The following is a 12133-nucleotide window of genomic DNA, read 5'->3' on the forward strand; positions in this document are numbered from 1 at the left end:
AATTTAATATGCCATTGCCTTATGGATGCATGGTATAAGCGTAACCAAATACAAAACAAAACAAATATTTGAAATTTATAATAACAAATGCATTTACGTATTTTTAAAAAGTTCTGTTCACATGCTTTTTACAAGCATGAAAATTACGAAAGATAATTGAGTTTTTTCACATTACAGGATCGGAAAGGGCGCGGCAAAATCTTTACCCACACAAAATGAGCGCATTTACTAAGCAAATATACATACCAAATTTGGTGCTTCTAGTTAGTATAGTGTTTTAGAAAATCGGTTTTATTTAATTTTCTGTGGACGGTAGGGGGCGTGGCAAAAATTTGAAACAAACTCGATAACTGTACATACTATGTGAGACTACATACCAAATTTGGTGGCTCTAGCTCTTATAGTCTCCGAGATCTAGGTGTTCATACGGACGGACGGTCGGACATGGCTAGATCGTCTCGGCTGTGGATGCTGATCAAGAATATATATACTTTATGGGGTATGTTACATACATTTTGGCGACGTTAATATACCATTTCACTCTATGGTATAATAAAGCTCTCATCAGAAAAATTATATTTGAGCCAAAAAATAACACCGTAAAAATCTAAAAAGATTTTCCATTTTTTCTTGGACTAATATATTTTACACAGGATTGAGTATAATAATATTTTCAAATTTTATTAGCGAACGTTGCTTCTTTCACTAATTTGCGGACGCTTTTCGGACTATGACAACAAAATATGATCTTTGGAGTTGTAAGCCGTACTTGCCTTTCCTCCTTTCGTCCAACTGGTTTTTAGTTTTGAGGTAGTAGTATGACCTAATAGCAGTGCTATATGTCTTTATATCTATATCTATTTTTTGCTCAAAACATTTATAAATTTTGTTCATGGTTTTGGGTTTTATTCAAAATTAATACATTTTGTAATTTAGTTTTACAAAAACTAGCTTTTGGAAAAACCAATTTTAGTGCAGAAAAATCCGGTCCGACACTTTCTATAAATTCGGGTATTGACACACTTCAGTGCATTATCACTGCATTAACATCCGATCCTTGATCGGATTATAGCTTTCGATTTCAATAATTATCTATTTTTGTCGACTGAATTAAGAAACTCATTGCAATAAGACTTAACATGCGAAGGGCTTTTAAATTCTTTGCCTGAGAATTGATGCATTCGATGTTGACTTTTGCGATATTGATAGTAGCAAATATTTCAAACTGACTTATGATTTCAAATACTTTACACGGAAAAAATGGAAAAAACTGAAATTTCATTTATTTTTTGCGTGAAATCGATGATAAAAAGGAATGCAATCAATTGAATAAAAAAAAATTTTTTAAATTTGTAAAATAAAAGTCATAACAATTACAGATCCTGATAAATATGTATTTGTATATATAGTGTTTAAAATTTAATTCAACATAACTCCATATATATGTACGTATGTACGTATAAAAATCTATATACTTGGTAATTCGTATAACTAAATATCTGTTTTCTACGAGCATTGGTCCAAAATTAGCAAATTCGTCAGGCAATGTGTTGAAGTAGGGCGGAATATCGCCAATTCTCTCGTTAATCGGAATCCGATGATATGTTAGTACACGAGTCGTGGGCTATGCGTTTGTTTATGGGATTATAGATACCGTTTAATAAGTAAGGACCACGATAGGTAATAATGTTCTTTGGTGTCTCATGAATTTTGACCTCATAGAGCAGCTCCGGTTTCTTAAGCTGAAGTCTTATGTTATCCCAAATATAAACGGCCAAGTTCTCTGTGGTGCTGGGCTGAACGAACGGAATGTTGAAAATACATAATTAGAAATATACGTAAGAACCCTTATTTTTTATTTGGTTACCGTTTTTGCAAAGTATTCCACATCCTTGTCGAGATTCTTGTGATCCAGACGCTTCATTATGACCGTCTCAATGGCTTCTTTCAGTTCGGTTATGTTCAAGACCATGCCGGTGCGGGAATCAATTGGTCCTCGTACAGTGATTTCAACTAAAGGTGAAATGTAAAAAAAAAACATCGTCAAAAACGAAAGGTATAAGGAAAGTTGACTAATCGATATTGGGATTTATTATAGTACTACATAGATATTTTGTAGTATGTAGAAATATCGGTTCACGATATCGATGAAGCAACTAATAGTCGCACATTGAATCTTTTTTAAAGAAGCCTCCGTTTCTATTCTTCTCTTTCGACATCATCTAAATACATACACACATTTATAATGATTGCCTTCGAATTGTATTATCAGTTTGTTTATAATTAAAATACTTTTTAGATTTCTTATAAGCGCTGAACTTGAACATGGTTTCTTAGTGATAAGCGAGCTTGTCGGCCAAGGTTTTTATGGTTAAACACATTCTTTCTATATCAAATATCCAATACAATTTTGTGGGTTCTACTTGATCAATCCGAAACTCTTGTCATACGATATGCAATGAAAATACAAACATTGACTAAACCAATTAAGTCGCTGTTTAGAACTGTATGCGGATTTTCAATGAATGAAGATGGGACACATCTACGTTTGATAATCTTCTCACCTGTATAATTGTGTCCATGCCCATGGAAATTGTTGCATTTGCCAAAGACTTCCAAATTTTCAGCATCGCTCAATTGGGGACTATTGATGAAAGTGAAAGTAAAAGTAATTCCAAATCAATAATTCAGTTTATTCTTTTAATTACCTATGCAAACGATGGCAGGCACTGAACGTCTCGCGTCGGGTCAGGAATGCAACAGGTTGCTGAGACATTTTGCGTTTAGGTGATTTTAAGTCACTTCTCTCGGAGCGGGAGTTGATGCACGTGAGAGCACTGTTTAACAATTAATAGAAAACCTGCTTTTAATCGCACGTATTTATGTGGATTTCGCTGCAATTCAACTTAGGGTTACACAGAGTGCTTAAAGGAAGGTGAAGGCGGAGGCCACGACTCATTTAATGTGAACGCCCTCGATAGGAATATCTGAGTTATCGATATGTCGAACTATTACGATAACAATTACACTAAAAAATGAGCGCTGAGATTGAGACAATTTAAAAGCGAAATTGCGACGACTTAATTGAGGGGATTGTCCAAAAGTCTAACAAATATAGAGAGTGACATACATACCTATATTTAGATGCCAATCTAAAATTCTTCTTTAAATTATACACAAGAAACAAGTGATTGATACATTTCGTTTAACATTTTTATTATCTGTGCGAAAAATAATTAAACTAAGTGAATTACATAAATATTGCCTTTAAGTTTTTATAATATATATACAAAAGGAATTAAATACAATTACAGCAAAGTCAATGTCAGAACATATAGTTACATACAAATCACACAAAGGTTGGAATTCAATTACTCAAACTAAACGTGTCAAGTTTACAGATTTCCTGCCACACATATAAGATATTTCTAAATGTTCGATGCACTTTTAAGGCACATTTATCTACGCTAATTCTGTTATTTCAGCTTCTTATTTAGGAATTATTAAATTTCTCATCGCTAGTCAGAACATTGTACGCACAGCCAAGAGCCCAAGAGATTTCATGTCCATCAATTTTTTTGTAAAGCTGAAAATGTAATTGAATTATTATTATTTACTAAAATTAAAATGTTGGTTATGTTGGTTACCTTAATCTTTTTTCCTTCGTTCAGACCGAATCCTTCGCGCAATAGAGTAGATATAAAAGTTAAGTCAAAGCACATAAAGGGCTGCTCATCATTAGGTATGGCGCAAATCTCTTGCGCCTTTTTGCGATATGCCTCGACGGTAGTTTCACCGCCCGCCAACGGATCAACGAGTCCCGACTCTATTGCCCGCTCAAAGTAGTAGCTGAATGCAGCCACTGTGTGCTGCTTGAGAGTGAACGGCTTTGGCTTTACCAATGGCATCACCTTACTCTTGACTAGTTCCAGGCAAGCCTCAAAGTCCACCACGGGTTGCTCAGCACTTGATTTAATGTCCGCTGCTTCTCCCTTACCACTAACCTTATACTGAACATTGCCGTACGTCCAAGTGCGGTTTGCTATAATGGGATTCACACACGCACTCTCAATGATTGTGTCGTCCTTTCCATAGCCATGGGTGAACACAGCATGGCGGGCCGCCATCAATCCCAAACCCAAGTAGCTATGGGTGAAAACATTGATCTTTTTGCTAGAAGTTACAACTTCGTGCATGAATTTGTCGTATACTGGGACCTGGTCAGGATCAGTCGGAGAGAAGGTCACTTGGGTGCTGCCGCCACCGAGATCCAAGGCAGCTGCCTGATTGGTCTTCGACAAGCGGCCCAATAGGAAGTTCACGGTGAACCAACTGAAAATGCCTTCATCTGTCCCATCCATAATCTCTACAGCATCCATATCGACACTGAATTCAGATTTGGCAAATAAATCACGAACAGCATTCAGTAAATTCTCCGCTTTACTAGCCGGAAGAAGCCGCAGTCCTGCTGTTGCCTTCAATACCAATGGTGTGGACGACCAGTGCTCCTTGGGTATGAAAGCACGAGCCTCATCGAGTAGCAATTTAATAGAGTGTGCTCCCTCAGAGGGGTTATCGGCAAATGAGCTGAGGCCTGGCTTGCGTTCCTTAAAAAGTTCCTCGTACAACACTAACTTATTATCTAGGAAACTACGATTAAACTTATACGCCAGGACACGCGAACCCGTTGAGCCAGCGTCAATTATGGCAGCATATTGAACCTTACTATATCCTAGCTTAGTTGCCAGACGAGCCAAATAGGGACTGGCATTCTCCGAGATACCTGCAGTGGTCGGATCGTATTCGTTGTCAACATGTAGTGAATGTTCCGGTGTCGGTTTCGGTTTGGACGGCATCACATTCACATGAAGGGAGTCATGATGATAGGGCATTGAAACAGGGTGAAAAGTGGAAGGTTTCGTTAGTATCGGCTGATGTGAAGGATCAGGTTCGCTTTTATGCTTAATTTTATACAAATGATACACACCAAATACAAAAAGTAGGAGCACCACGGACACAACTAGACATAGAAATGACAACTTCAGGCCGCTGGGTCCTCGTCCTCCGGTGACACCACTTCCGCTTCCGCTGCTGCCTTTACGGCGATTCCCCGCTGCCGGTTTATCATCAGTTGCCAACTGTATAAAAATAATCAAATAACAACGTGTCAATGTCAATATTATGTATAGTTTGTTTGTTTTCATGATATTTTCTACCAGCTTGTAGTCGTATTTCATATTTATGTTTGCATGGATCACATTCCAATTCGTAGGCAACACTTGCGCCAATTGTTTCGTTTTAATTAAATATCTTTAAAATCTTTTCTCATCATAAAATTCGACAGTTAAACACATAATCTCACGTCGTGTAGATAAATTCGTCATAGACGTTTAGTGTGGCAGCGCCATGTAGATAATGAATGAACAACCGCTTGAAAGACAAAACGTAATATGCATGTAACCAATTACAATACGAATAGTTATTGCCAATTACAAGTAATAAGCAAATACATACGAACAAATTGATAACTATTGCTTTAGCCAATATTATTACCAATATTCGGATGAAAAATGTCTGTTATTTTGCTCAAGCATCAACCATCCACCTAAATTAAAAAATATAAATTATTCCAACACAGAGTTAAGAACCCTGACTAAATAAATTAAATTCTTATCGCCACTAATAATCACTTGTTTTAAAATTCCGTGTTTATTTCACACTTTGCATACAAATTGCAGTCAGATTCCAAGCCCAAATGACAGTCATGTCGAATTACACAAATTTTTGAGAGATATCGAAATATTCGAACCCAGTAGCCCAGCTAAATTATCAAGGTAATCACCTTCTTCTGAACGATAAGATACGAAAAGAAACTTAGTGTCACTAACCACGTAAAGCAATACTTAAGCCGTGGGCGATCTTTTAGCTTGATTAAATATTAGTAGACGCTGAAACCACAAACAAAACTGATGAAATTCCCACTATTTAAACAAATGTTTTACCCCATTAACTAAAAAGACAACCAATTATTATCTATTGAGGTAAAGCGTGAGGGGGAGGGTGGTATTCTCGTCATTGTTGTTGGCAACGAAATGTTATATTCTTTTTTTATGCTGGGCATAGCAATTTAATTTGAAAATACCAGAAGAATGTGAGAATCGAGACAACTGCTGCACTTCATTGATCAATATATTAATTAGCATTAAAACAATAAGAGAAAAATATAAATGGACAAATATGGAATATGGAGAAGTAAAAATACATAATTTAAACCTGGTCACAAAAATAAATGCAAATTACTAAAAGGTCACATTGTACATACACACATATGTATGCGTGCGATTGAAATTTAATTTTCTGATCGATTAATGAAATTACTGTGGCAGATTGTTACACTAACGGAACTCGTTGACAATGACCTTGGGGTGGAAGCAAAACAACAAATCACAGTGGAACAACGTTTTGCGCCAAGAAATTAAACTTTTTCATTATATAAATATATAGCAATTTCTGTCTTAAACGAGTCTGAGATCAGTCTCTCGTAAAATTTATCTGTCAGTTAAAAACAGTGCCGCTAAATTTGTAACACATTAAAAATTTTTTATTTTTTTTGTTCAAATGTTTTTTTTTTCTTTTTGTACCAATGTGCAAGCTGAAACGACCTGACAACCGGCCGGTCATACACGCAGCAAACAAAGTATTTGTGATTTCACAATTTTGTTAGTTTTAGGTAATTTCCTTGTTTTTAAGGTTTAATTTCACCTAGCCAAAATTACCGGCATAACAGTTGTAACATTGTTTATATTGTTGGTAAATTTCCAAAGATAAAAACATTGGCACAGACATTTGTACATATGTATGTAAACACGTTCATATGTATTTTTGTTCTTGTAATTAACTTCCGCGTTTATATGTGTATTTCTTAAGAAAATTAGCATAAGAAGTGTAACTTGTTTTTATCCATGCTTACCTTTCTTTTCCTTAAATCGGTGGTCGTCATTGTGTTAGTGTCCCGTCCCGTTAATACCTTGAACTTTCACCCGTCGTTAGAAAATGATCGCCGTCTTTGCTTTTTGTAGCGTTTTATACCCATCGCACCCAGTGTTGCCGAATCAGCTACTTTGTAGCTAGATTTGGCCACTTTTTAAGGCCGATTGCTACAAAAATTTTAAATCAGCTATTAGCTACTAATTTAGCTATTTTCAAAAATTCAATGTTGTGTTTATTTCATCGATGAACACCAACTCATCATTTTGAACGCTTTCATCGCTTTCATAATTAGCCTTTCTATATTTGAAATAGTTGTTTCTTACCTTATATCCAAAATAGCGACTAGCACCGTGCAGTTCATTCTAAATCCTACCTAAAGATTGGTAAAGGTCAAGTCTTTATAATTATAAGGTAAATATTTACTTAAGCTAGTCGAGATGTCAGTGTGGAAAAGTGAAAAAATCGGCTAACGCTAGATTTCAGTGTTGGCAAATGCTATTTTTTATTTGGCGCGTTGTTTGACCGCCCTGGCAGCTAAATATTTTATTCTAAATTATAAAATTAAGGAATATTCCGCTGCGCTGGCAGCCGAATATTGTATTCTGAACTATATTTGTTCTCTAAAATCAAGAAATAATGTAAACTCAACAATATTTTCGATTGTTGAGAATAGTGCGAACAAAAGTTTCAAAAAGGGCGCGTATTAGAGTATCCGACATTTGGCATCTGGCAACACTATCTCAACTTCTTTTAGCCGGAAAAAGCAACTTTTAGCTATAATCCCGCTAAAAACATGATTTTTCTTTTGGTAATTGCACAAAAACTACATAATAAGGAACGTAAGTAAATATTTATCCTTCTCCGTATTTTCAACATTTTGCCATTTTGTATTGCAAGTTATTATATTGCCTTTTTTAATTGTCTAAGTCGTCCACTTTAATAAAAAGTTAAAAGTTCAATAGTTTCTTTCTTGGCTCGCAATACTTTTTTGACCGAAAATAGGTCAATTTTATTTACCACTTCAAAACTATCTGAAATTCTATAAAAAAAAAAACAAACGATTAAAAATTATTTTGGCATAAAATTTAATAATCCTTAACTTTTTTCAGTTTAGTAGGTGTATTAATCCTCTACAAAAATTGGTACATTTGATTCGAATTTGCGATTCTTTTAACGTAAGATTCAAAGTAGCTATTTAGCACATTTAATAAGTTAATTAAAAAAAAAAAATGTTTTCATTTTAGCTAAGGAGCTAAGGAGGATCAGTGCGATTAAAAAAGATTTTAAGCTATTTTTTGAGAAATTTTAGTTCGAAATTTTAAAGTTAGCTATTTTTAGCTACTTTTAGACCTCGCTTTAGCTACTTTTGCTGAAAAAGTTTCGGCAACACTGATCGCACCCCACACAACATGCAACAAAAGAGCGCAGTTCATGCAAAAGAGTCCCCAACTTCGAACAAAAGAGTAAAAATCGTGAAAAATAGTACCAACATCAGGTAAAGGAGTCGAAATCGAGCAAAGGAGTCCAACAAAAGAGTCGAACATGCAACCTTGGAGTCGAACATCGTACAAGAGAGTACGTATCAACAGCAAATACTGGGAACTGAAATCCCGCCATTTTGATCCCCTATTTTAAAAACTGGTCACACAAGCGATAATCAATGCCTCGATAGTTTGAATTTTTCGCGCGCTACAATCGAGGTGAAGTCGGAATGAAGACAAACCCAGAGGGCTGGGGCTAATTTGAGAGTTTTTGTTACTCTTTCCCTACCTACAGCCGTCAATGTTGAAAAACAATGTTCTATCTAAAAAGTCGAATGTTTGCGAAAGAACGGCCTACAATCTTAGCATGGGAAATAACGATGTTATTGATCAAAGTCACTGTTTACCGCCCATTGTTCACTTCTATGGTAGCTATATGATATAGTTACCAGATCTGAATCAAATTAAGCAGTCAATAAAAACTATGTTAAACTCAGAAATATAAATTTGTATGAAAATTATTTCAAAAGTAACGAAGTTATTGACAAAAGCCTAAAACAGAGACCGATGATCTCTATGATATTGATCTATATTGATCAAATGTGGCACAGTCGTTTATGGGTGAGTTAAACTGACTAATATTATACCAATAGTTTAGAAAAAACGAAATAGTAGTACGATCCCACTGAATCCGAGATATACAAATTGTGCAGTAAATATAAGCCTACGACTCTGTAGATCTTACGGTCTAGGAGGAGTTTGCGTTGATCCAAACGGACGAACGAACATGAACTCGTCTCGTCGTTCTGATCAAGAATTTATATACTTTTATTTGGTCGGAGATGCTCCCTAACGTTTTTGCAAGGGTATAAAAACATTATGAAAATTAGTACCAATATTAAGCTTGAGTCACATTTTAATAATATTAATTTTTGACAAAATGGAGAAAAAAATTCGAAAAATACCCTTTAAACTAAATCCAATTTTTGAAAATCCCAACTAGGAGTTTAGATTGTCTTTGACATTTCGGAAGTTGCATGGTTTTGAGGCGCCACAGTTTAATATAACATTGATAACAATTTAATTAACCAGTTCTCTCCTATTCGTCCCATCAGTAATCAAATTGTCACCGGACAATACGTTGAAAAAGAAATCGTTTTAAGTTAATTTTGAAGATTTACAGATTCTTTTAAATCCGAAGGCCATCGATAAAAAATGTATTCATTAAAAAAAATCAATGTAATAGTGGTTCTAAACCTTTTGTAGTCTTTGCAAACAACAAAAAACAGCAGGTTGTTACATTCCTGCGCTTCTTCGGACAGCTCTCCAATTGGTAAGCATTGATAATCTATTTAGTCCTTTTCATAAACCGAAAACCCATGTACCGTTGGGGTAAAATAGTCAGTAATTACACTTATGTTTAAAGTTTTAAGTACCAATATTTTGAATATTTATTTAACGGTTCTATATTTAGTTTAAAACCTACGAACTTTCGTAAAAGTTATCATTAATTCGTACCTCCTAAAATGTCTTAACTTTTGGGACCTCACAATTATTAACCCACGTTAAAAACATTTCGGATTCATAAATTTTCAACACCTAACAATGAAAACATAAGAGCAAAAATAATTTTTCTAAAAGCAACCAATCTATACTGAATATTAAAAACACAAAACACCGCAAAGTTCAATTTTAACTACACCCTACTAATTGAAAATTTTTTTTCGATTTGGCTTTGTATAACGGGAGTTGAATATAACGATATATAATCTTATAAAGCTATTATGCAACATTTGAAACATTAATACTATATATTATATTTGTATAGGCGGACGATAAATTGGATTAAAATGGGAATTATGTATTGTCTTATAATTTTAATGCTTGATGAGCGAATTCCTATATAATTGAGCTATTATTTTAACTATTTTGTTTAAAAAGGCAACATGATAACATGCAATATAATACCTGGCAAATGTTGAAAATACGGAAAAGTTCTGGGCCGAAGTTTATAATTATAAAGACTCGACTTTTACCAATCCATATAAGGAGTTAGCGAAGTAGACCCCCTCTTCAGTCAAGTGAACTTTATTAAACCTAAATTAAGAAATTGAATGAACTGCACGGTGCTAAGCTCTACTTTGGCTATAAGATAAGAAACAACTATTTTAAATATTTATCTACATGTTAATATGAGAGTTGACTTATAGATATGGATTACGCCGACAGGGAAAATGTTGTTTCCACGTTCCGGCAAACTGCCTTAGAAAAGCTAATTATAAAATCGATGAAATAATAACAACATTGAATTAAATAAATTGGATTTTTATTAAAAAAAAAAACTTCGCTACTTTTTAAAGCTATTTTCTAAGAAATTTTAGGTAGAAATTTTAATGTTAGCTACTTTTAGACCTCGCTTTAGCTACTTTTGCTGCCAAAATTTCGGCAACAAAGTTTAAGGCGAATGTTCAATTTTTTAAGCGAATATTCAATTTTTTAAGCGAATATTCCATTTTTAAAGGCGAATTTTCAACTGTGTCTACGACGAATATTCAATTTTTTAAGCGAATTTACACTTTTTTAAGGCGAATATTCAACTGTGTTTACGGCTCGGGCGAATTCGGACTTGTTGTTGTTGCGGGGGAGTACCAAAACAAACGCCGTTCGAAAAGGTCGGACCGCGCGCGTGGCGGATGTATTGCCAAACATAAAAAATCGGCTAATTTAAGAAAAAAAACTACAATTACGTGTGTAATTTGCAAATTCATATCGATTTTAAATACAATTATAGGTGAATAATATTTAATTTTCTTACCGTGTTCACAAAAAAGGTTTATTTGCCGTCTCTTTCACACTGCAAAGGTCGTTTATTGTTTGCTCATGTGTGTGTTTGTGTTCGTTCATGTGTGTTTCGGAAAGAATGATAATGTGAGTGAGACGAGTTTTAAAGGAATATAGAAATACTGCATAAAAAGGTGCATAGCTTTTGTTAGCTGCACAACAAACGTAAAGTAAATGTTAATTTTCCTCGACGAATAACGAAAGATAAAATTGAAGGTTATTCTTCATCAGAGTGAGTGTATGTGAGCATGTGTATGATTGCAAATGTACATGTATGTGTCTTCAGCCATTGTAAACAAAAAAGCAAGTGTTAAGAGCGAAACGAGAGAGCTAGTCAGATAGTGAGTGAGATTGAGAGAGTGAGCGCATGAAGAAAACAGCGCATAAAGCAAACGCTGAAAATGTCAATAAACTCTGTAAAAAGGTGAGGAAAAACGCAACAAGAGTCCAAGTCCATGTCGGAGTTGGTGAAAAATAAAACCTAAAGCCAAAGAAAGCAAAAGAAAATAAAAAGAACATTCGCTCTTCACACCTCTTTCGTCTCCACAATCTATCTATATCTTTCTCTCTCTCTCTCTCTCTCTCTCTCTCTTTCTCTCTCTCTCTCTCTCTCTCTTGCTCTCTCTTTTGCTCAAAGAAAGCTCGAATCGTCGTCGTTGCTGTTCTTATTGGATAAACGTTGTAGAATTTCTGGTTTTGCCACCAACTTCCGCATTTGGTGTAATGCAACATTTTTCATTTGTTGCAGTTTGTTTATTTTATTGTCAATTTGTTGTCTTCCACACACGCACACACATACACACACACATGTATATATACAA

General features: G+C 34.8%; 2 protein-coding genes across 4 annotated transcripts; both read right to left on the reverse strand.

The window, feature by feature from the left end:
- Positions 1–1373: 1373 nt before the first annotated feature.
- LOC6646759 (6-pyruvoyl tetrahydrobiopterin synthase) lies at positions 1374–2967 on the reverse strand. Its single transcript, XM_002069359.4, has 4 exons — positions 2709–2967; positions 2565–2644; positions 1868–2013; positions 1374–1796 (listed from the first exon to the last, which is right to left on the reverse strand). The coding sequence occupies exons 1-4, from the start codon at positions 2774–2776 to the stop codon at positions 1584–1586; spliced, it is 507 nt and encodes a 168-aa protein (XP_002069395.1). The 5' UTR covers positions 2777–2967; the 3' UTR covers positions 1374–1583.
- A 221-nt stretch (positions 2968–3188) lies between these two features.
- On the reverse strand, positions 3189–7083 carry LOC6646760 (ectonucleoside triphosphate diphosphohydrolase 5). 3 transcript variants are annotated; one of them, XM_002069360.4, is made up of 4 exons: positions 6971–7080; positions 4988–5138; positions 3648–4783; positions 3189–3586 (listed from the first exon to the last, which is right to left on the reverse strand). In XM_002069360.4, exons 1-4 carry the CDS (start codon positions 6998–7000, stop codon positions 3494–3496), a joined length of 1410 nt encoding a protein of 469 aa, XP_002069396.2. In that variant the 5' UTR covers positions 7001–7080; the 3' UTR covers positions 3189–3493. The 3 variants fall into 3 exon arrangements, with proteins under 3 accessions (XP_002069396.2, XP_023033940.1, XP_015033028.1); XM_023178172.1 differs by lacking the exon at positions 6971–7080 and adding an exon at positions 5217–5350; XM_015177542.3 differs by having other exon boundaries at positions 3648–5138; positions 6971–7083.
- Positions 7084–12133: the final 5050 nt, after the last annotated feature.

Source organism: Drosophila willistoni (assembly GCF_018902025.1).
Source record: "Drosophila willistoni isolate 14030-0811.24 chromosome 2R unlocalized genomic scaffold, UCI_dwil_1.1 Seg167, whole genome shotgun sequence".
NCBI classification, from domain to species: domain Eukaryota; kingdom Metazoa; phylum Arthropoda; class Insecta; order Diptera; family Drosophilidae; genus Drosophila; species Drosophila willistoni.